The sequence below is a fragment of the Apis florea genome, unplaced genomic scaffold (assembly GCF_048593485.1).
Source record: "Apis florea isolate Af1SG1 unplaced genomic scaffold, ASM4859348v1 contig_3367_pilon, whole genome shotgun sequence".
Lineage (NCBI taxonomy): Eukaryota > Metazoa > Arthropoda > Insecta > Hymenoptera > Apidae > Apis > Apis florea.
Window position 1 is genome coordinate 4,296,187 of NW_028256746.1, and position 21,170 is coordinate 4,317,356.

Consider the following 21,170-nt stretch of genomic DNA (forward strand, 5'->3'; position numbering starts at 1 on the left):
TGGAGGGAAGGACGGCCGACGTCCTCTGCCCTGTACAGATACACGTGCACGACCCCTCGGTGCGCGAGAGACGAAGACAGATGGACGAGGAGGAGGAGACGGAGAAATGGGGCGAGAATCATCATCATCATCATCATCATCATCATCATTACGGATCGAGGAATTGGATCGATCTGGACGAGAACGTGTTGGACGGTTACATACTGATAGACGACTCGTGCCTCGAGTCTGGCGTTGTACCGGACGAAACGAAAGAGCTTGCCTATCCGGAGGGTGGCGTGGAGGTAGACGAAGAGGACGCGGACAGCCACGGTAAAGACGATTGTTCGATTTACAGCATTGCCAAGAGAGGGATCTCGAGGAGAGGAGCTCGAGAGGAGTTCGATCTAAGCTCGACCTATCCGCTCGCCAACAGTCACGGTAACGCTTACAAAGAGTCGAGCAGTCATACCAGGTACACCGAGTTGTATTCGGAGTTGGCGGTTAAGAATTACTTGGAGGGAAGTAATCGAGAAGAGATGGGCAATTATTCCGTGGCGAACAGCCACGGCGATCATAGCGTTTCGTCGGAGAATAGGGAACGAAGTTTGAGGGAGAAGGCGGAGACCGATCAATCGATGGTTTGGGACACCAGACAGCATGCCAATTACGAGGTGGCAAACAGTCATAGCAATTACAGAGTGTTCTACGACAGTCAGACGCAGCAGAGAGAATTGTTGAGGACGACCGGCTGGTCGATAGAGTCTTGGAGGGAGCATTTGATGGCCAATAATTACGTGATGGAAGATCGGAAGCAGAAATCGGAGAACACCGGCCAGCTCGTCCGTGACGACGAATCAACGAAAACTAGTCGCTCGGAGGCGAAAAGCGATCCTGGCTCCGAACCAGCATGCGACATCGAGCAATGCCTCGTCCAGATCGAGGAAAGTCTGTTGAACATTGAGCAGAATTTGCTTCACGTGCAAGACCTCGACATACCGGAGTTGAGGAATCTTTTGTACAAAAGTCCAAGCATCGAGAAAAGTCTTTACGAGGTTCAAGACCTCCTGTACGCCGACGGTATCGTCCCTGTGATTAACAAGAGAAAATCCTCGACTCTTATATCCGAGGACGAAGAGGAAGAGGATGAAGAGGAAGAGGAGGAAGAGGAGGAGGAGGAGGAGGAGGAGGAAGAGGAGGAAGAGGAGGAGGAGGAGGAGGAGGAAGTTTGGGTAGGTCGTAACATAACCGTAAAGGATAACGACAACGAAGACGACGACGCTGCTGCTGCCACCTTCGATGCCTCGAACGAAGAATCGTCCGACACGGCTAACAACATGGACGAGAACAATCGATCGGGATCGGTGGACAATTGTTCGACCACCGAGTGTATAAACGGGTCGACGACCATCTTCCACGAGGACGAACCCGTCGATCCGAATTGCAACGAAAAAACCATGAACTTTATCCCGAACAGTTTGAACAAAACTTTGCCGAGAAGAATCATTCTCGACGGGGCCCTCAAGGAGAATATCAGACTTTGCTCCTCGGAACCCGAAGAGTCGACCACCACGGTCGATTACAATTTGAACACCACCTGCGCCGAGAAGAAGTTGTTCTGTCGCGACAAGTGTCACAGTAGGACCAACTCTTTGGACGAAAATTCCACCTTCTCGAATTTCGACCCGTTCGATAAACGAGAGACCGGAAACAGCTCGTTGCAAAACTTGTTGCTCGAATCGACGAACGGGAATTTCTTCGATCTCTCCGGGAAGGCGAGGTCGGAGGAAATGCTACAGACACCGCGGAGCAGATCTTTCAACGCGAGTAGAAAAAAATCGAACGAGAAAAATCGGACGGTGGACGCGAGAAGGGCGGAGGAGGATTTTCGTAGAAGGCTCGAGCCCGTCGTTTCCTCGAGTCGTCGTTTCGCGTCGAACGAGCAGAGGAGGGGGAAAATTTCGAAGGAGACGGCCGTGAACGCGCCACGCCCGCGTGAAAAATCGCCGAGCAGGACGAGGCGCGGCACCATCTCCGCGGACAAGGTGCAGGAGAAGGACAAGGAGGGTGGGAACAAAGGAGGTACGGACAACAAGAGGAAACGGAAGAAGATATCGAGCAGAAGTCAAAGTTCCTCGGAGAACGCGTTAGTGCCTAGCAAATTGATCTCTCTTTCGCTGTCCCTTCTTCTCGCGGCTTTATTGCAAGCGGTCAGGTGTCTCACGGACCTCGTCGAGGACGCGTTCAGATCTGTCAACTGCGACAGAAGCGGCCTGTTGCAATAACGCTGTATCCGCGAACGGTTCTCGTCCGGCACGAGACGACCCATTCGTTCAGAACGTGGCAACATCCAACGAGATTATCGCGTATGAATGGTAACGTTAGATGGCACTAACCACACATACACACATTATTATTATTATTATCATTTTTCATCGCTACACTCCCACTTCGTTTTCAAATATACCTACTGTCTCCCGTCCAAGATCGGATTTCTGTCGAGGTGACCGTAATTTCAATCAATTTTTCGGTGTTTAACCATATTTTTGATCGGATGAGAAATTTCTGATCCGATTCTTTCAACTTTTCTTTCTTCTTCATGTGATTAGCGTGCATCTGAGACTATATGAGATTAGAGATTTGGCATTAGCAGCGTCGTTTTCAAGTTTCAAGTTTAAAAATTTGTAGATGAATAATCCAAGTTCTTCGTTCTTCTTTTTTTTTTTTTTCGTGGGTAAAATTGATTTGTAATACGGCTTTACGGATTTTTTTTCTTTTCTTTTCTCCCCGAGTAAGTATAAAAATATGTGCATTAATTGTATACGAGTGAACGAGAGAAAAACGTATACTTTGAAAATTCGGTAATATCATTCATTGATAAATATCATTACGCGAGAAGGCTTTCATCTCGGATTTACGTGATACGGAAATTAATCAGAGTCGAGGAACGTAAAGTAGACGACGTCGTTCTAAATTATCGGTCAACGCGATTCCATTAGCAACGAGATGCACGACGGTGAATAATCGGTGAAAAGAAATAAAACCGGGGTAAATGCGCGTGATACTTTCACAAACAATTACCATAAACGGGAGTAACGAGTTTTTTAATCTTACCGAACACACAAAAAAAACCAATTACCGCACGGCTCCGTCTTTTTTTTTTCTTTTTTTTTTTTTTTTAACCGAGGTCACCTTTTCAGAAGGCGCCTAGCGAAAACTGGTCTCGCGAAACAAGGGGGAGAAACAAGTTGATCCCAATCCAAAAGACTTCCGACCACGAGCAACTCTTATGATTTGCAACCGTAAACGTCCACAAGCCGCAGCTGTTGTCTGTGATAAACGCTATTGCTTACGATCCACGATTACGTTTTCACGTTACACGATACGCTTACAATACCAAGGCAACAAGTTTAATCGTAGGGGAGGAGTGTACACTCGTTACTATACACTACGCTCGTTTAAGGAGATCGTTTAACAGGGATCCGTAACGGTGCAATTTTTCCTTGTAGTTTTATTCTTTTCTTTTTTTTTTTTTTTTCTTATTCTTTAATTCATCGCCAAGAATTCATTCATACATATATATATATATATAGAAAAGGTGCGTGCAACGACGTCGAGACGCGAATAGTTCGCGTGAAACGAAAGCGTGTCACGTGAGTGGCATGACGAAGTCAGAGAGAGAGAAACATTTTTCACGAGCTTCCAAGGAAGATGTTTTACGAATCGCTAGACGGGTATGTGCCAGAAACGACGATGATGTAGCGCGCGAAGAAACGATAGTGCACGATAATAATAAAGAAGAATAATAAAGAAGAAGAGTTTCGCAGATAAGTCTTATCGAGCAAGTCTTATGGAGCAAAGTCTTACGGGCTAAGCATGTTACTAAGTATTTAGCACCGCGTACGTAACGTTCTAAAGTGCCTAAAAAAAAAAAAAAGAAAAAAAGAAAAAAAAGAAAGAAAAAAAAAAACTCGTCGCGTATCGCGAGTTGCAGTTACATATTTGTCTAATTGATTAAAACTTTCGATCTAACGCTACTTATATCTTACTACTACTATCCCTATCGTAAGCCTGTTTTTTTGAAGGTGTAACACGTTGCTGGGAGGAAGGAGCCGGGAAAAAAGGAAACGAAGATGAAAAAAATAAAGAAAATAAAAAATAAAAAAAAAAAAAGAAAAGAAAGAGAAAAGAGAAGATAATAAAGGAAAGCGAAGCAAAAAAAAAAAAAATTGGCGAGAAACGCGTTTAGAAACGCGTTTGGATGCGCTTCTCTGTGTGTGAATCACTTCATCCCCCCACCCTCCCTTTCCCTTTCCTCGAGTTCTTATCCCTTCCTTCCACATGGGGAGAGGCGTTAAAGGTCGAAGTTTAGACCCAGGCAAAATTAATTTCTCTACAGCGGGGAGTTTAATTAATAAGAAACTTTTTCAGGGAATTCGCGAATCAACTTTCGAATAAAGTTAAACCTTGTTCGGTGTATATTTGAAAGGGGTTCTACTTTCGAGAATACCAAAAACCGTTTCGTTTGTGCGAAGGAATTGTCCTTCTGAGGAAAGTGACGTGAGAAGAATTATCGATAAGTTATTAAATAAATAATAAATATTTTAAATATTTTAATTTCTATTGGATTATGTAATATCGAATTTTTTTAAATATCGATATCAAGGTTAAAACGGAACGACCATTCGACGATATGTATACATATTTTAGTGGATCAATCCCTTTCGTTTCCCACGATCGTTTATTCTTCCAATTAAAAATTTTTCCTACTTATACCCCCTCGTATAAGTAGTTATCACGATAATTTCCATTGTTTTAATCTCACCTCTCAAAGCGGCGGCGGTATTATTTATAAGATCGACCTAATATAATACCTTAAGCAGTTGAATCAAATTTTATATATATATATATATAAATATATCTCATTAATCAAACTTTATAGAATACATATGAAATTATCGGAAAATTTGATCAATTTTTCTATTCAACAACATCTATTACTGGAAAATTTAGAAGGACCCAACGAAACATTTCGTCCCAAAATTCGTCCTGACCTCCGAGAGGAGATCGCTCACTCCCGCGTCTTTCCTCCGCCCAGAGAGCCAACCCCCGGGGATTCGTCGCCGCGAGATATGATGGCGAGAGCTCGCGTGGCTGCACAGCCTCTCTGCCAATTCGCATCCACGACACAAGGGACGGGACAAGAGCGCGTATCGATCGCGAGAAACCGCTCATCTCGTTCGACAACGAGGCTGTGGCAATCGAACTCTGCACACCCACTCTAAACACGTTCCCCGCATAGCGCAAGTTCCCACTATTCGACGACCATCCACGATCTCCCTCTCCCACGAGCCTTGTCCTTGAGATCGTTAATTTCAATCAACCAACCGATTACTCGCCGTGGAACCAACGATGTCCTAAATATATAACGAGGGAACCGATCGATCCGACGCCTTCTTTCTTTTTAATCGATTCGCGACTTGATCGCGAAATCCCAAGAGGTGGACAGCAGACGCTGGAAATATTTTCGGAAAAACAGTTGGATAGTAATCCGATCACGTTTGGATTCGAAGACGGGACTTGATATTCAACCGCTCTCGCGCTAGAATTTTCAATTAAGATCCGTAACACGACGGTGCACTCTTACGGAATACGTTAAAAACTGGACCAGAGACGGAGGAAGAACGAGAAAGCAGCTTCCTCCACACACATACATACACGGTTTTAGATCACGTTTGAGTTTCGTTTCTCTCGGTCGATCCCTCTTGGATATGGAACCGTCGTTCGTAAATCGATGATAGGCACGGTTTTACCCGGATATTTGCCAGTGGTCGGTGGAACAAGGACAAATAATATTCTTAGGACTCGCCTCCCCATGGAGTATCAATCGTTTAGGAGGACGTTGGTACACGCTGGGACGATACGTTTTCGCGGACTCGTGATAGCGATCGTGAATGGGAGCATTTATGGGAAAGCTCTCGGATGTTGGCTCTGTTGTATAATGATGAAATGTATAGTTTCGATGTACACGATAAAATCGAAGCTCCCGTTTGGAAAAATAAATCACGAGCGAAAATTGGGTGGAAGGAGCGAGAGTACATACGTCCGAAAATGCCTAACTTCCGGGATTCCGTTCGCGGATTCGAGAAGGCTTCTCGAGGTATTTTGGAAATTGTGATAGAAAGGAGAAAATGATAGGGATGAGTGTCGTGAAAATGGAAAATGGGAGTGAAACTCGGATGGATCGTTCGATTATTCGAGATATTCTGAAACTGTTGAATGTTTTGGGAATAGATATGTACGACGAATATCGATGATTAGAGATAAGGAGATGATATCGTTCGATTATTTAAGATAGTTTAAAGTTGACTGTTGAACGTTTCGAAAATTGTGAAAGATAATGTCGCGTGAATGTACGATTGTGTATACGTTAACGGAGTCGTAGTTTATCGTTTTGTATAGCTGTTGCGAGATATGCTTTTTAAATTGCCTTCATGACGATCATTATCATCTCGCTTGGAACTTGATTGCGCCGATTTAACTTGGCTGACTTGGTGACAGAGAGGATGAAAGTTTGTACGTACGTTTTGTCCATGCGAAAGACGTTGCACGATCGTTTATGCAAACAGCATTCCAGAGTTTGCAACTAGTTGCAGACTGGTTGTAAATACTGGTTATATAACGGTTTTGATATTTTCTCTCTCTCTCTCTCTCTCTTTTTCTTTTAGTTGGAAATTTTTTAACAAGAGTTGTAATTTCTACGCCAATAACTGATTAAATAATTCACAAGATGAAGTTTAAACGAGCTTATCGCAAAGTCGTTAGAATAACATGTTACAATAATCTCGTAAGTGTATCTTGTTGGCAACTGGAAATTTATTTAGCGACGTGAAACGTATGTTAAGAATTATTCTATAAAGTGTTTAGAAAAAATTATATTTCCAACCAATTGATTTTCAATTCAAATTATATTTCTACGTTGGAAAAATATAATTTTTATTCAAACATTATTACCCAACAAGTCTTTTTACCCCAACTATATACACGTTCGATTTTAAGATTTAAACTCGACCCGAGAATTCGCCACCTCAAAGCATGTTTCATTCAATTATAATCTTTACCTTCGCGAGATTAGTTAACGCGAAGATTTCGTTATGCAATGCAAAATATATTCCATTCCACTCGTGATTTCAACTCGAACAACACTCCATTTTGCATTCTATAAATTGAAAAGCTAATTAAAATAGGATCGTAAATAGGGGAATCATATATTTAATATGTTTGATACCGAAATTAAAAGGTGCATGTGAATTGTTATAACAGAATCTTTTTTTGGTGAGGAAATAGATTCACGATTTATAATAGAAAATGCAATTACAATACTCAGAATTGTAATATAATATAATGAATTTAAAATACGCAGAATTATAAAAACTGAGCTGAAGATATGATTGACGGAAAGCACATATTATGTAGCAAGATAGTGAGTGAGATATAGATATCTTTACATCCACAATTTAAAAATATTCTTCCTTCTAGGAACGGAAATGTTCTACTTTTTCCTGTTTCTGGGCTGATTTACGCGTTGATACTCTCTCAAGCTTGAAAATGTATCCCGGATGCGTAGTTTCAGGAATGTAAATATTCGAAAAAAGGGAGTTTACTTTCTAAAATAAATTGCCTTTTAGCGTTGCATGAAATTTAAATAATCAGTAATTTTAGAAAGAAGTAACCATCACGTTTAATATTCACCAATGCGTCAAAAAGAAAGTTCATTGAATCGAGTATCCTAATTATCGAAATAGAATTTTCTTAATAATTCAAAATACGCGTAGGCCTAAACCTTTGACTACGTATCTCGGTAAAAGGATAGCAGTCTTCAAATTTCATCGTTTTTTAATTAAAAAAATTTTGTTCTACGTGAAATTAAAAATTAATCGTAGCTAGATAATCTTAACTTTAAATATTTCCTAGATCATTGGATAATAAAAATGACAAGAGATACTTCGAATATATGATTCTTTCGCAGACAAGAGAATCCAATTAACAGATTTATCTTCGATTGGCAACAATTCGTCAAAAAATTTAATAGATTTCGATTAATAAAATGATGATTCTCATTCGTGATTAAATACACTTGATTTCACCTAGTCTTATATATAACACATTTAGAAATTTAGAAGAGTAATTCGAAGAAATTCTTTAACGATAGTGGTTGCAAAATTACAACGACGTGCGAACAACTCGTAACGCGAACAATACGCACAAACTCGATAACAAACTAGTGTGTACTTATATATTCACAAGCGGAATAGTGTTTCTACGTTTCGCAAGAATAGTTTTCAAAGTCCAATGGGACACATATCTGTGTAAAACGCGAAAATACATTTTCTCTCGATTCGAGATTCGTAGAGGAACAATATTAAGATACGAATCTTTTTCCCCTCTTTTGAAAATGTTATTTTCAAAAGATAGTTTCCTTCGGAATTATCAAAAAACGAATAAGTGGTCGAGTAAAATAGGCTTGATGAGTTTAGAGGAAAGCAAAAAATTCGAAAAATTTAAATAGTAGAATAATCAATTCAATAAAATATATGACATTGTACTGGAAGATTGTGAAACGAACAAGCGAATAAAATACCAAGATCTGAAATTGATGCATGTATAGCGTGTATCGGTTTTTCACCGAGCTCTTTTAACTGTGTTTTTTTTTTTTTTTTTGCAATATTCATATTCAGGGAAAACGTCTCTGTTACATTTACTTTTTGCATTATTGAAGGTGGAAAGCGATGAATGATTTCTTTTAGAAAAATAAGAAGAGGAAAAAATGAAAAAATAAAAAAGAGAACACCACGTGTATCAGGCTTTTCAAAGTCGATCGGCAAGGGAAATTGAAGTGAGGAAAGAAAAAAAAAAATGTATGAATGAGACACTTTGATGTTTCGCATGGTTGCTGTTTAACGTAGTAATTGAGATAGTGCTTTCTTTTTTTTTTTTTTATGTTTTTTTAAAGAGTCTCACTAGACGTGCAAATATTTGCTCGTTTAGCAGGAAACATCTTTGGCAACAAATTCAGATGCTAGAATTAGTTGTTGAAAATTGGCGAGAGAGCAATTTTCGAAACGTCGCTCCGACGACGTTCCATTATCTATCCTGAATTGAATGCGCAAAGCGAAAAAGCAAATTTGTTGTAATCTCGAACGGCTATGCATCGGCTATCCCCGAGAATATTAATTTTGCAATCCATTTGAAATAATTAATTATAAAAGAAAATCTAAATTGTTTGATTGTTAAATTTGCAAAATTTGTCAAGGAAATGAAAATTATTAATAAGCATAGGTTTCTCGCGTTCGTGGTTAGATATATAAAACTTGGAATCCCGTTTTCATTAATGATTCACAAAGACAAAATGAGAGAATCTTTAAGAGAAGAACAATTTACGACCTCTCCACCTTGATATAGCAGATAGAGAAAGACGTTTGTGATCAAAGTCGGCCTGCCTTTCGTTCTCCCTTGTTTGTATCATTTACAAATAAAGAAGGAAGTATTGTTCAAAGCCTTTCACGGATCACGTCTTTAAGCTTTAAAAAAAGAATTAGCAGAAGTGAGACTCGAGTCGTATAATCCAGAAATCGGATATCAAATGAATGATATTGTCTTTCAAAGGTGTTTTCAGCTAAAGAAATACAAACTACACGAAATAACATGCAACGCAACAACAAAGTTCAGTGGAGTATGGAATTACAGAATATCATACAAGAAGTTATTATATATTCACAAAAGCGTTTAGAACATAATGAATGTCTTAATGGAACAATTCGTATAATAACGCCCTAGAGAATAAAAATTCAAGAAAAATAAATTAGGAGTCAAAGAAATGGAAATGAAAATAAATGGAAGAATAGGTAAAATTAAAGAATAGGATAAATTATAAAATGAGAGTTTTCGCATTTCCCTAGAATTTTCAAAGTGAATACTAATTGATAGAATTACGAGTAAAATATATTCGAAATTCATACAAGAAAATCACGAATAATAATATTCTTATTATTCAACTAATACGTGCTAAATCATATTTATAAATATCGTACACTCGCAACAACAGATCGATACATTCGCACAAAGTAAAAGAATGAAACTTCAATTTTCTTTTAATAAAAAAATATTAAAAGAAAATTTTGTCAGCAAAATCTTCTCGAGAAATACAAAGAGAAAATCGTACCATGAAAATCTTTTTTCTATCCATCCTGATATCACGATCGATTGTCGAGATATAAGGATTCAAAGATCTTATGGCGTTTGACGTAGGCAGAGATTATGAATGGGCAATCGAGTGATCTACATTTTTTTCCTGGAAACGCGTACCACGTCCTTCCGAGAATCGCGTCTTATGTTTTTCTAGGAATCCGTGACCGTCGCTTGTCTGGAATTTGGGATAGGTCGTTGAGACGAGGTGCGAGCGAGAGGTCCGAGTAAGAAGCAAGGACGATGATGGTAAATGATTAAAAATTATCTTTTTCTTTACACGGCGATATCTCGGGGATCGAAAATGAAATCGAGACAATTCAAAAAGCGTCTTAAAGGGGAAGGATTCGCGCTTCTAACGATCGCTCATTTGTCGACCGAAATTCGTTATTTTCGAAGTTAAAACGATTCAAAGTTTTTCCTAATTTTTAATAATTTTTAATCTTTTTCTAATCGCGTTTTAAGATAAATTATCTAATAGATATATTTATTCGAAGAAAATATCGAATATAAGAAGATTAAATTAAAAATTCTTTTGTTTGAAGTGAAACGGATCTTTATTTAATCAATTGGTTCAGATTTAATTATATTGGTTAATCGAACGATTTTTACGTAATTTTTGAATCGAATTTGATTTAAGATGAAAAGTATATATTTGAAAATACACAATCTATTCATGACTTATAACAAGATTCAAATATGGTATTATAAAAAATTTTTTAATCAATGCAATTCTCAACAAGAGAGAAAATTTAATAATAGTATTATCGAATTAAAACTTTGAAACAAAATTTCACGTAAATCAATCTAATATCCTTCATTTTCTGCCTTCCCTCGCCATCTCGCGTCTAAAGTTTAATTTTCCACCTTATTCAATATCCCTTTCATTAAAAATTTTCCTGCTTTTCTAACGTGTCCGCTCTAATTTCGCGTTACTGTTTTCTGCCGTCAGGATCGTGATTCTCGTCTCGTTCTCCAATTGTTGTACGCCCATGACGCATGCAAACGGATGAAATAACGAGCATAGCCACGACATCCAACCGAAATATTTTGCAAAGGGGGGAATGCGAGTGTGTCCGGCCGTTGCATGTATCCGAGAATACTTTGTTGCAACCGTTCTGTGCATGCATGCATGCATGCATCCATTGCGTGCATCGGTATGCCGGAAATCTCGCAGAATTAAAGCGACGCTGACAAACTCGCGTCATTCTCTTCGATGAATGGTCGTTCGCCGTGTTCAAAGCGTTATCACGTTTAATCGTCTTCAACAACGTTGAGTTTCCTTTTTCCCCCCTTTTTTTTTCTCATTTCTTTCTTTCAAAATGCAAAATTCTTCGAAATATACTTCTTCGGTGGCACACGATGACACTATAACTTTTTCCTAATAGTTTTATCGTTTGCTGAACTTTTACTTTGGATATATTTTTATACAAATGCGATCTTTTTTTTTTTAAACTTGTTAAACAAATCGTAGAAAAAGTATATAAATGGTGATTTATCGCTTTTATGCGTCGCTATTACACGATCAATTATTCACGTGGATTATCACACGTATCTACATTAGAACACCAGATGCAGCCGCTATAAATATCGAAATTAGATTCCGTTAGAATTCCGTTTCAAAGTGCCATTATCCGCTCTCCGACGGCCATTCTACCGCAGATTCCTAAAATTGCCTTATCAAGATGCATTATTCATGATTTTCTAAAATTTGCAATTCATTATCTCATTACCTAATCATCCAACCAACCAACAGTAAAGTACACCAACATTGCAAAATCCGAGGAAATAAAAAAAAGATATCGAAAGCTTTCAGTTTCTTTCTTTCTTTCTTCTTTTCTTTTCTTTACTTTTTATCCTCGTCTTTCTTCAAGTTTCTTTTCACCCTCTCTCTTTCTCTCTCTTTCTCTCTTTTCCTCATTTTGAGATTCTCGTTTACGTGGGCAGCTTTTCTTTTACCATAGAAAAAGTGTCATTTCGACGCCGCTCTGGCTAATGACAAAAAAAAAAAGAAACGGACGAAAAGTTCTCGTTAACGACCAGAACGAAATCGATACACATCTCGATGGATAACTCACGAACGAAAGAAAGGAGGAAAGGAAAAAAGGAATAGAGATATCGCGAGAAAGAAATTCAGAAAGAATTATGTATACAAGAATTTCATTTTATTTAAATGTCTCGTAATAAAGCCGCGAATACCTTATTTCTTCCCGATACACCACCACTTTCCATCGATTTTCCCTCCGACTATTTTCAGCCCGTTTTTCCCTCGACGAATGCATTTCTGCGTTAAAATATGCGCATCCATTGAGGGAAGACTAATTTAAAAATGACCGACAAGAAAAGAGCCTCGAAACCTTTTGAATAATGACCCAGTCTCTTTTCACGTGACGCGGTATCGTTTCGATGGGCGTATTGTGACAGAAACCATCAAGCCGAGGCACGCGCTATACAAAGGGAAATTGGATTTTAAAAACTAAAACTCGTCGGGATAAAGGATTTTAAGTGTTATTCGGATCGATGAAAATTGAACGGTTCGATGGAACGAGCAATCAGCTACGTTAATGAAAACTTTGAAAAAAAGAAAAAAAAGAAAAAGCTGTATATAGGCGACCAGTAAAGTATGGAAAAAACTTTTTACGAAAATCGTTTGCGTTCGTTTATTTTCCGCGGTGTTCGCACTTTTGTAATACCGAAGAAAGTAAAAAAAAAAAAAAAAGAAAAACATTTTCTGTATTTCGCCAATTGACACTCGACAATTTATGTAGATATCAAATTATCAATTTCTGCATCAATAGGAAAATCGAATCGAGTTGAAAAATTGAATTTTATTCTTGCAGTTGTGTGAAAAATCAATTTTATAAAAAAAAAATAAATAAATAAATAAAAATAAATCTGACTTATTTATCGAACGTTGAACGGAAACTCTTTCCAATCTTCTTTTCATACAAGATATTTACGACGCGCGATGCGAATAGAATGCCATTATTATTTATTTAATCGCGCCACGAGGTCTATCCCTCTCAAAAGGATCGAAATCTCCTGCATTCGTATAAAAACCTTCGACAAAGGCTTTAAAGAAGATTATATTTCTTATCGATAATGAAACGGAATCGTCCTTCCAAAAAAAAGTAATAATAATAAAAGCACGATATAGAGGGAGGCAAACAGTGAGATATATTTTTCCAATCGACGTATATACGTAGGACACGCACGATATATTTAAAGCGAGATGCTCGATAAGAGGTTCGATCCTTTCATCGTAGCCAAGAACGTTCGAGTTTGCTAAAGCTGCAAATAATTGTTCGATGCCTTTTATCAGACATCTTTGCACAATACCATTGGAATTGTTGCTCCGAAGTGATTGTAATTCTGTGAAATTACCTCAAGAACGAAACTGTTCTGTATATTGTTCTGTATATTGTACATTGTTCGTTCTCGTGATTTCCCAACAATATCGATACCGTGAATGTCCCGTACGAATGTATATCGTTACACACGACACCCATATGTAATATGTAACTGATAATTTTTATGCAGCTGCCAGAATAGAATTATTTAGATTCATTTATACTTGATTAAATAAAATTGTTTGTACTTATTATTTTTTTCTCTTTATATATAGAAAAATAGAGCAATAGCAATCTTTATATATATATATACGTGTATAAGATTTCGTGCAATAGATTTATAATAAACGAACATAATGTACGAGATAAATTATCATTATTATTATTTAATTAACAAGAGGGAGATGTGCAATATCCTCGTAACCAGAGTAATATGAAACTAGAACAATTAACGTAAATTAAAAAAAAAAGGAGAAAGGCAAATATTTTATGCAATATTTTACAAACTCGTAGTAAAATTTCATTAAAAAATAAATAAATAAACAAAAAATCTCTAATAACGTGACAGAATTATAATTATAAGTGGGTCAGTGGACAAACAAGTAATTAGGTACAAGATATAAGCAAGACTGGGTGACCAGTTAATTCGTCTTCTCTGGTTAGAGGTTGACCTCTTGCGGTTCTATATCAAATTACACTCAACATCCTGCGTCATTCGATTCCCTTCATCCTTGATATATAAAACATAATCTTTCTTGTTGACGTTTAAATTTAACGTTAGAAATATAATTATTTAAGCATTATTTAAATTAAATCCATTGAACAATCTGCTTATCTTATCGAACCTTTGAATAAGATGAAATCGATCGTTGCTTGCCAACTTCGAAAAGGAATAATAATTAAAAAAGTTTGAATTGCAATCAGCACAGATTACGATCCTCTACGAGACCCATAATAACCAGTTACCCGCGGACCTTTTAAGCCTCGATCCTTCTTCAGGGACGGTAAGAAGCTATCCAACGACGAGGACCCTCGCAGCATCCTTTCAAAGAGCCGCTCGAGTGTTTACGACGCATATTTTCGAGCCTGTTTTATGCCGTGGCACGAAGCGCAGCTAAAATCGTTCCTCAAGTTCTTCCCTCAACGACGTCCATGAAATTTCTGACCCGCTATCCTGAATCGAAACTTCAACAATGGTGAAGAACTGCTCGAGGGGGCGAGCAGTCCTTCCACGGGTTTACGAGCAGTACGGGAAATCCAGAGAAAATTGACGTTAAAATTGGAAATCGTTCACGAAACGGAAAGAAAGTTAAACGAGGAAAGGTATCGAACGAAAAACAAGACGAGCAAGTCTCGCGAGAATGACTTATAAATAACGTAGTCGAAAAGGAAACCGTGTACATCCGCGATATTTTTATTCGATTAAACGAAAGAGAAAGTTTACAGAAAATGTTATAAAAAGGATTCTAACGTTGTTTGTTTTTCAACCGACGTTTTTAACTTGTTGAAAATGCTTGAACATACGATGAAACTATAGAATGGATGATTTCATTTATTTATAACGAGATTTAACTTTATCTTATTTTTAAATTTGCTACGAAATTAATTATATCTCGATATTTTTTTCTATTTAGAGATTACGTAGTAAAATATATATATATTCAAATTAGGAAAAGCTTTTAAAGAACGTCGAATTCTGTTAAAGCCGTAAAGGCTTAAGAAACTCTTCTAAAATTAGTTTTCGAGGCTTCCCAATTTAATTATTCAGCGCGAAGGTTAATGAAGAGACACGCGAGACATCTCTCCGAAAACCGGGTGCGAACAGCGTTGCGTCGCGAGATATCTCGTCCAGACTTTAATTACAATAATAGAAGAGGCACAGGGGCCGTTTCTATTACATTTAAACTTCCGCCCCTTAATTGCCTGCCATCTGGCGATCCCCTTCCTCGAGCCGATTAAATTCAGGAGAAGGGAAACAGAAATCGAAATAATTGGACGAAATCGTGTCGAATCAAAGGAGGGCGTCAGAGTATCGGCGACAATCAAGAAGGGACAAGTTTATTCGAAAACGAAGCCTCGTCTCTCTGGAAAAAAGGGATGATAATGGAGGCCGAGGGAGAGGAAAAGGAGGACGAGGAATGCCGGAAGCGACGAAATCGTTGGCATCGGCGCGCAATGGAGACAGGAGGATGGAGGACAGCCATCGGGAAAGTAAAGAAACTCGAAGAATGCGTGGAACTCGTCCTCCCGGCTCTGCCGTCCTCCGGTATGCCGCGCGTTCCCACATAATCCTACGTACGTTTACGTTCCTTAAAATACGTCACCTCGCTCCGGCAATTAGCACGAGGCATGCACAAACGGCCCTTCTAACTAAACCTGTCTGAATGACGTGGAACGCCCGCCAAAGTTCAAGGATATCGAGTACAGAGGCGAGAGAAGGATATATTGTTCAGGGCTGAGGTGTGAGAGATAATCACAACGAAACGGGTATCGTGGAATGGCGTGATGTTTCGGTATATCGCATGCTGGATGCACGATAGCATTAGGTTTGATAAGTTCGATATCGGGGAATAAGGGGATGATAATTAATAACGTGTAAAAGAAAGGACGCGTATTTTCTCAAGGATGTGCATGAAATAATTAGAGAGAGGAATTTATTAAAGTCGATTACTAAATTAAACGAAATGACAAGGACTCGAGGATCGAGTGACCTAATTCTGGCCATTTGTGTGGGAGAAATATCTCGATGCACAGCTGCGATAGATGACCATCAGATTTCGAAGGATCTTCAAGGATAATAGGAGAAGGAAATTCTCCTGCGGAATTTTCGTAGCGAGAATTCATCTTTAGAGAATCGTGGGTCAAAATCAATCTCCTAATAACTCGTAATAATCGTAAAATCGTATCAAATCAAACGGCAAAATTATCGAAAAGCCTTCAAACTCTATACGGGATTCCCATTAAAAAGCTAGAGATCCTAGCCGATTACACTTTCCACGACTAATGAATCGCGAAACCCTTTGTCTCCCAAGGATATTCTCGAATCGTGATTTTCGCCTCCACCTCGATCGCGCCCCTCGTTAACTCGTTTCCAAATCTATCGATCCGTAAAAATGGGAGCCCGTGCTTTGAGACCTTCTGTCGCGCATCCATTCATCTCCTATCCTCTGTTGGGCGGAAGCGCGCCCAATGCGCGAGAGGGATGCCTGCAGGTGGTCGTGTTCACCCATGTAAAATGTAAAGAAAGCCGCCTTTTGCATTATTTCACGTAACACTTGCTCCAGGCCTTCGTGCCACGAAAACCAGGTTTCTCGTCCCCTTCCTCTCTCTCTCTCTCTCTCTCCCTCCCTCTCTGGCTCGTTCCCCCTCTTGCTCTCGTGGCAAGGTGAACAACGCAGATATACTTATTGCAACGTGACTTCATCCTGACAAACCCAGTTTGCTGTCCACATACTAAATTGGACCACGAAACGTACCGAGAAATTTCGTTTTAGTTAACCGGTAAACACGGAACGGGCATGTGTAAATAATACGAGAGAGGTGCGCGAATCGTAAAGAGGCGCGTTGCCCTAATGCTAATTTGCATCGTACTGTTGTACGTGACGCAGATAAGTTAAAACTTATGATGAATGAAGAAATAACGAAGGCGGTATCGTTTCGAATACGTTTGTATCGTTAAACGTGTCTTGATCGATCGAAATGGGAATCGAGACTGAGATGAAAGTTCCGTTGAAAGCGAGATCAAGACTTTTATCTTCCTAACTTTTTCTCCATCGATTCGACTCGCTTGATTGATCTTTTTATTAAATTAATCAATCATGATTGCGGGTTTGTACGCGAGAATTTTAAAATTCGTAACAAATACGAAGAGATTTGCAGTTTATTAATGATTGAACTATTATTACATCGCTTATCTCTGTACCCTAAAAAAAAATCAGATGATACAGTTTATTTATCGATATCAAATATCCAATGAGAAAGTATTATTCTTATTTATCCGTCTCATTAAAATCGACTCGAATTCGAAGTCGACTATCGACAAGCAGTTGGTGTTCCAAATTAAACATCGTTAAACATCGGTGAAGTTTACAGAGGAGTGGGTTTCACCATTGTTTCATGTTTCACGAGGAGTTCTAATTAATTCCTACGCCTTCGATTTCTCCGAGAACCGTTCGAATCCCACCCAACACCGTCCTTAACTATCTTCCGGTCGGCCAACTGTCGTGAACTGCGGCCAGTCGACAACAGTTATCCCTTTCCTCAAAATTGTATCCAATGATTATTTGGACTGTAAGGGGGCTTTCTCTCTTCCGGTTCCATGTAATTTCACACGCAATATCGTCGTAAATCACTGGTGGGAAATAAACTGTCGACAAGAAATTGGATCTTGTAGAAAAATTTCTACAGTTATACAACGTGGAGAAAAATAATTCTACCAAGGATGGAATAAACTTGTCGAGGAGATTGCAGAAGAAGTAGAAAATAAATCTTATTAATAAATATAGGATATTGAAAAAGAGTAAAGATAGAATATCCAGAAAGAGGGAATTCTACTAATAAAAAGGATATTCTATCGATAAAAACAAAATATCAAGAAATTCTAGCAGTAAAAGAAGGTTATAAAAGAAGAAATTTCAGTAATATAAAAATGGAGAGACGTGAGAGAGAGAGTTTTAAAAAGAAATTGTAGCAATAAAAAAAAAAAGGAATAGTTTGAAAACTATCGAATTCGTACGATAGTCGTGTACTTGAGAGAGAATGTTTCTACGATATCGATAAGATTTAGATATTTTTATCGAAGGGAGTCGAGTCGATGAATCATAAAATTTCCTCTTAAATTAATATATCTGTTCTTGCAAGCTAACCTTGACCTATTCGTATTCTTCAATCAAATGATTTCTCTTTCAACGACTGACCTTTGCCTTATCTTTCACGTTACACAAATTTAGACTATCGACTTATCATTAACCACTATCTATTCCCTTTCTTCCAAGGACGTTATACCGCGCTATCATTAACAATTTTCCGCTCTTATCGCTACTCTTCCCCTTATTCAGATTGCGATCACTCGCAATTGATCAAGAATTATCAAATAAAGCCACGTGTACTCGACAAATTCTCAAATTTAATTCGCTTACGAACAAGATTTTAAATATCTCTAAACAACTTTGGATTAAAGAAAAATTTAACTCTCAATAATAACATTCTTCAATAATAAAATTCGATTTCCATTCAAGATCTCCTTAACCGATCTCTATTTTTTAAATCTCCCCTCTCAAAGAAAAAAAAAAGATTTGCTAAACGCAATATTAATCTCGTCGTTTCATCTAAGAATTATAATACCAAAAATACGAAACGTCGTAAAATATTCACGATACGTCTTCCATTTTTTCTCTTGAATATCCATTATCGTCTGGTTGCACGGTTAATCGAGTTCCATAAATCTCGAGAAATTTATCCAATCGTCTAACCGAACTTTCCAAATATGGACGTCATACGTGTCCTACGTGACCGGTAGAAATTCGTCTGGATTCCGTATCATTTATCCGTCGGCCGTGCCACCATTCGAATCCTACAAATTTCACTTTAATATTGAAAATTCATTAGTAGCAATGTTATCGTGACCGATTTCCACTGTTCCGGATTAAACCGAAGATAGATCGAGTCACTATCGAGTAGGAGGTGGAGGAATAGGAGGAGATAGGATTTTTAATCGCGGTGAATAAACAGAAGAAAAATCACGCGATGAGCGTGAAAAGATAAATAAAGTGGCAAGCGAAATATCAAATGTGTGTAATCGCGATAAAACGAGGCATGAGGTGATAAAAGGATGATACGAGAGGGATAGTTTTCGAGATTGAACGGATAGAATGAAATTTGTACAATTGAAAGTATATATCGTGAGAAGAGCCGATAAGAGAGAAATAAGATAAGATAATTAACGAGAGATATTCGATAATTTAAGTGAGGCAGATTGGAAAACTTGTAGAAATATGTGGGAATGATAAAATTGTTATCTACTTTCCACAACTTTTACCGATCAAACAGATTAATTTCATTTATCGGAAGCTTAGTGTTTGAATAACAGAATCAACTCGTTTGAGCGCAGATACGAAAATTAGCGATCGATAGAATAATTGAAGATTAATGGAAATTGGAAATTATCTTTGGCCGGTTGTAATGCAAACTATAGCAGACGAGGTATCGATTATACATGTATAAGTTAGTTAAATTTTGTATTAAATTCCTTCAAATTATCCTGTGATATAAATTATATTGAAATATTACAAATTTATTCGCGTGCGCGAATAATTTTATCACGCATGATAATTACGTGATTACGTATATAGACATAGACATATTCGATTAATAATTCGAAAGCGGAAAATTAAAGCGGGACAATAAAATAAGATAGATCGAGGATCGATAATAAATGATACTTCTTAGCGAAATCGCTTGGAAAGCATTAAAACGAACACAAAGGAGGAAGATTCATCTTTTTAAGGACTCGCGGTATCGTCTATGCACTTTCCACAGTGCTTTCCAGAGCAATAAAATTCACTTTTGTACCATTGCGAGAGAAATGATTAAATTTGTGCATAATTCATTATTAATCTATTCCTGGACAATGTCCACGTTACAGTACCAATTTGCATTCAAAAATATAACTGAATGGGAAGAAAGGGAACGTGAGACGATAATTAAAGGTTGGCAAATTAGAAGTGAATAAAGTGAAAGGATTATAATATATATTATGTTATTAAACGACAAGCATGATATCTCTTTTCCACGAATCCATTCACGAACGAAGAATTCCATCGTTCATTCATGTACAAATCGTGATAAATTCTCCTTCTATCTAGCGTGAAACATAATGATTTTTATATTCGGTTGGTTATTTATTTTTGCGTGTTTCTTTCTGAGCTAATGTGAAACTCATTGCTCGGACGTTACGCAACACAGAGAATTGAATGAAACTAGAAAAATGAGAAGCGAGAGAAATTCGATGTAAAATACGATTCTGTACACATCTTCGTAATCGATGAAGCCTAGAAATGGCTTCTAATATTGAAGAGAACATGATATTTTTACTATTACTACTATTAATTCAATCTCATACATCAAACATGTTATTAGCATTCTGAGAAATATTCTGCTTGAGTTTTTCTTACTTTTTTTCCTTATATATAGATACACTTTGCATGATGTTTTATCTATTGATTTAAAAAAAAAAAAAGAAAGGGGAAAAAAGGAAACGATTTAATTAAATATCATAGTCGTTAAAAGAATATTAAGATAAGTAATTAAACGCAATTTAATTTATTTCTCGGAAAACGAATGAATTCATCTTGTCGAAGATGAAGATTTCTCTGCATTTCAAATAAAGAAATAAACTTCGAATTAAATTTCGAGTCACGATAAATTATTACGGATGCAATGCAAATTTAAGTAGCGCGTTAAATAATGAAGAAGAAAATCTACGCCATGGAACAGTTTCAAATTAACGCTAACATCCCATCTGATTAACATCTCATCTTCCCCTAAGCTAAAACTTTCAAGCGATAACAATGTGGGCGCAATGTGAAACTTCAAAGT

General features: G+C 37.7%; 2 protein-coding genes across 6 annotated transcripts in view; one reads left to right on the forward strand and one right to left on the reverse strand.

Moving 5' to 3' along the window:
* The window catches only part of Ktl (BTB/POZ domain-containing protein Ktl), a 91,952-nt gene that overhangs the window by 51,039 nt on the left and 19,743 nt on the right, over nucleotides 1-21,170 (reverse strand). The window lies entirely within an intron of this gene.
* LOC147657023 (uncharacterized) lies at nucleotides 81-4,945 on the forward strand. The gene has a single exon (XM_086911808.1). It carries the CDS (start codon nucleotides 81-83, stop codon nucleotides 2,262-2,264), a length of 2,184 nt encoding a protein of 727 aa, XP_086767934.1. The 3' UTR covers nucleotides 2,265-4,945.

Excerpts from the sequence above, each read along its gene's own strand:
- LOC147657023 (XM_086911808.1), top strand. The coding sequence starts at position 81 with ATGGACGAGGAGGAGGAGACGGAGAAATGGGGCGAGAATCATCATCAT.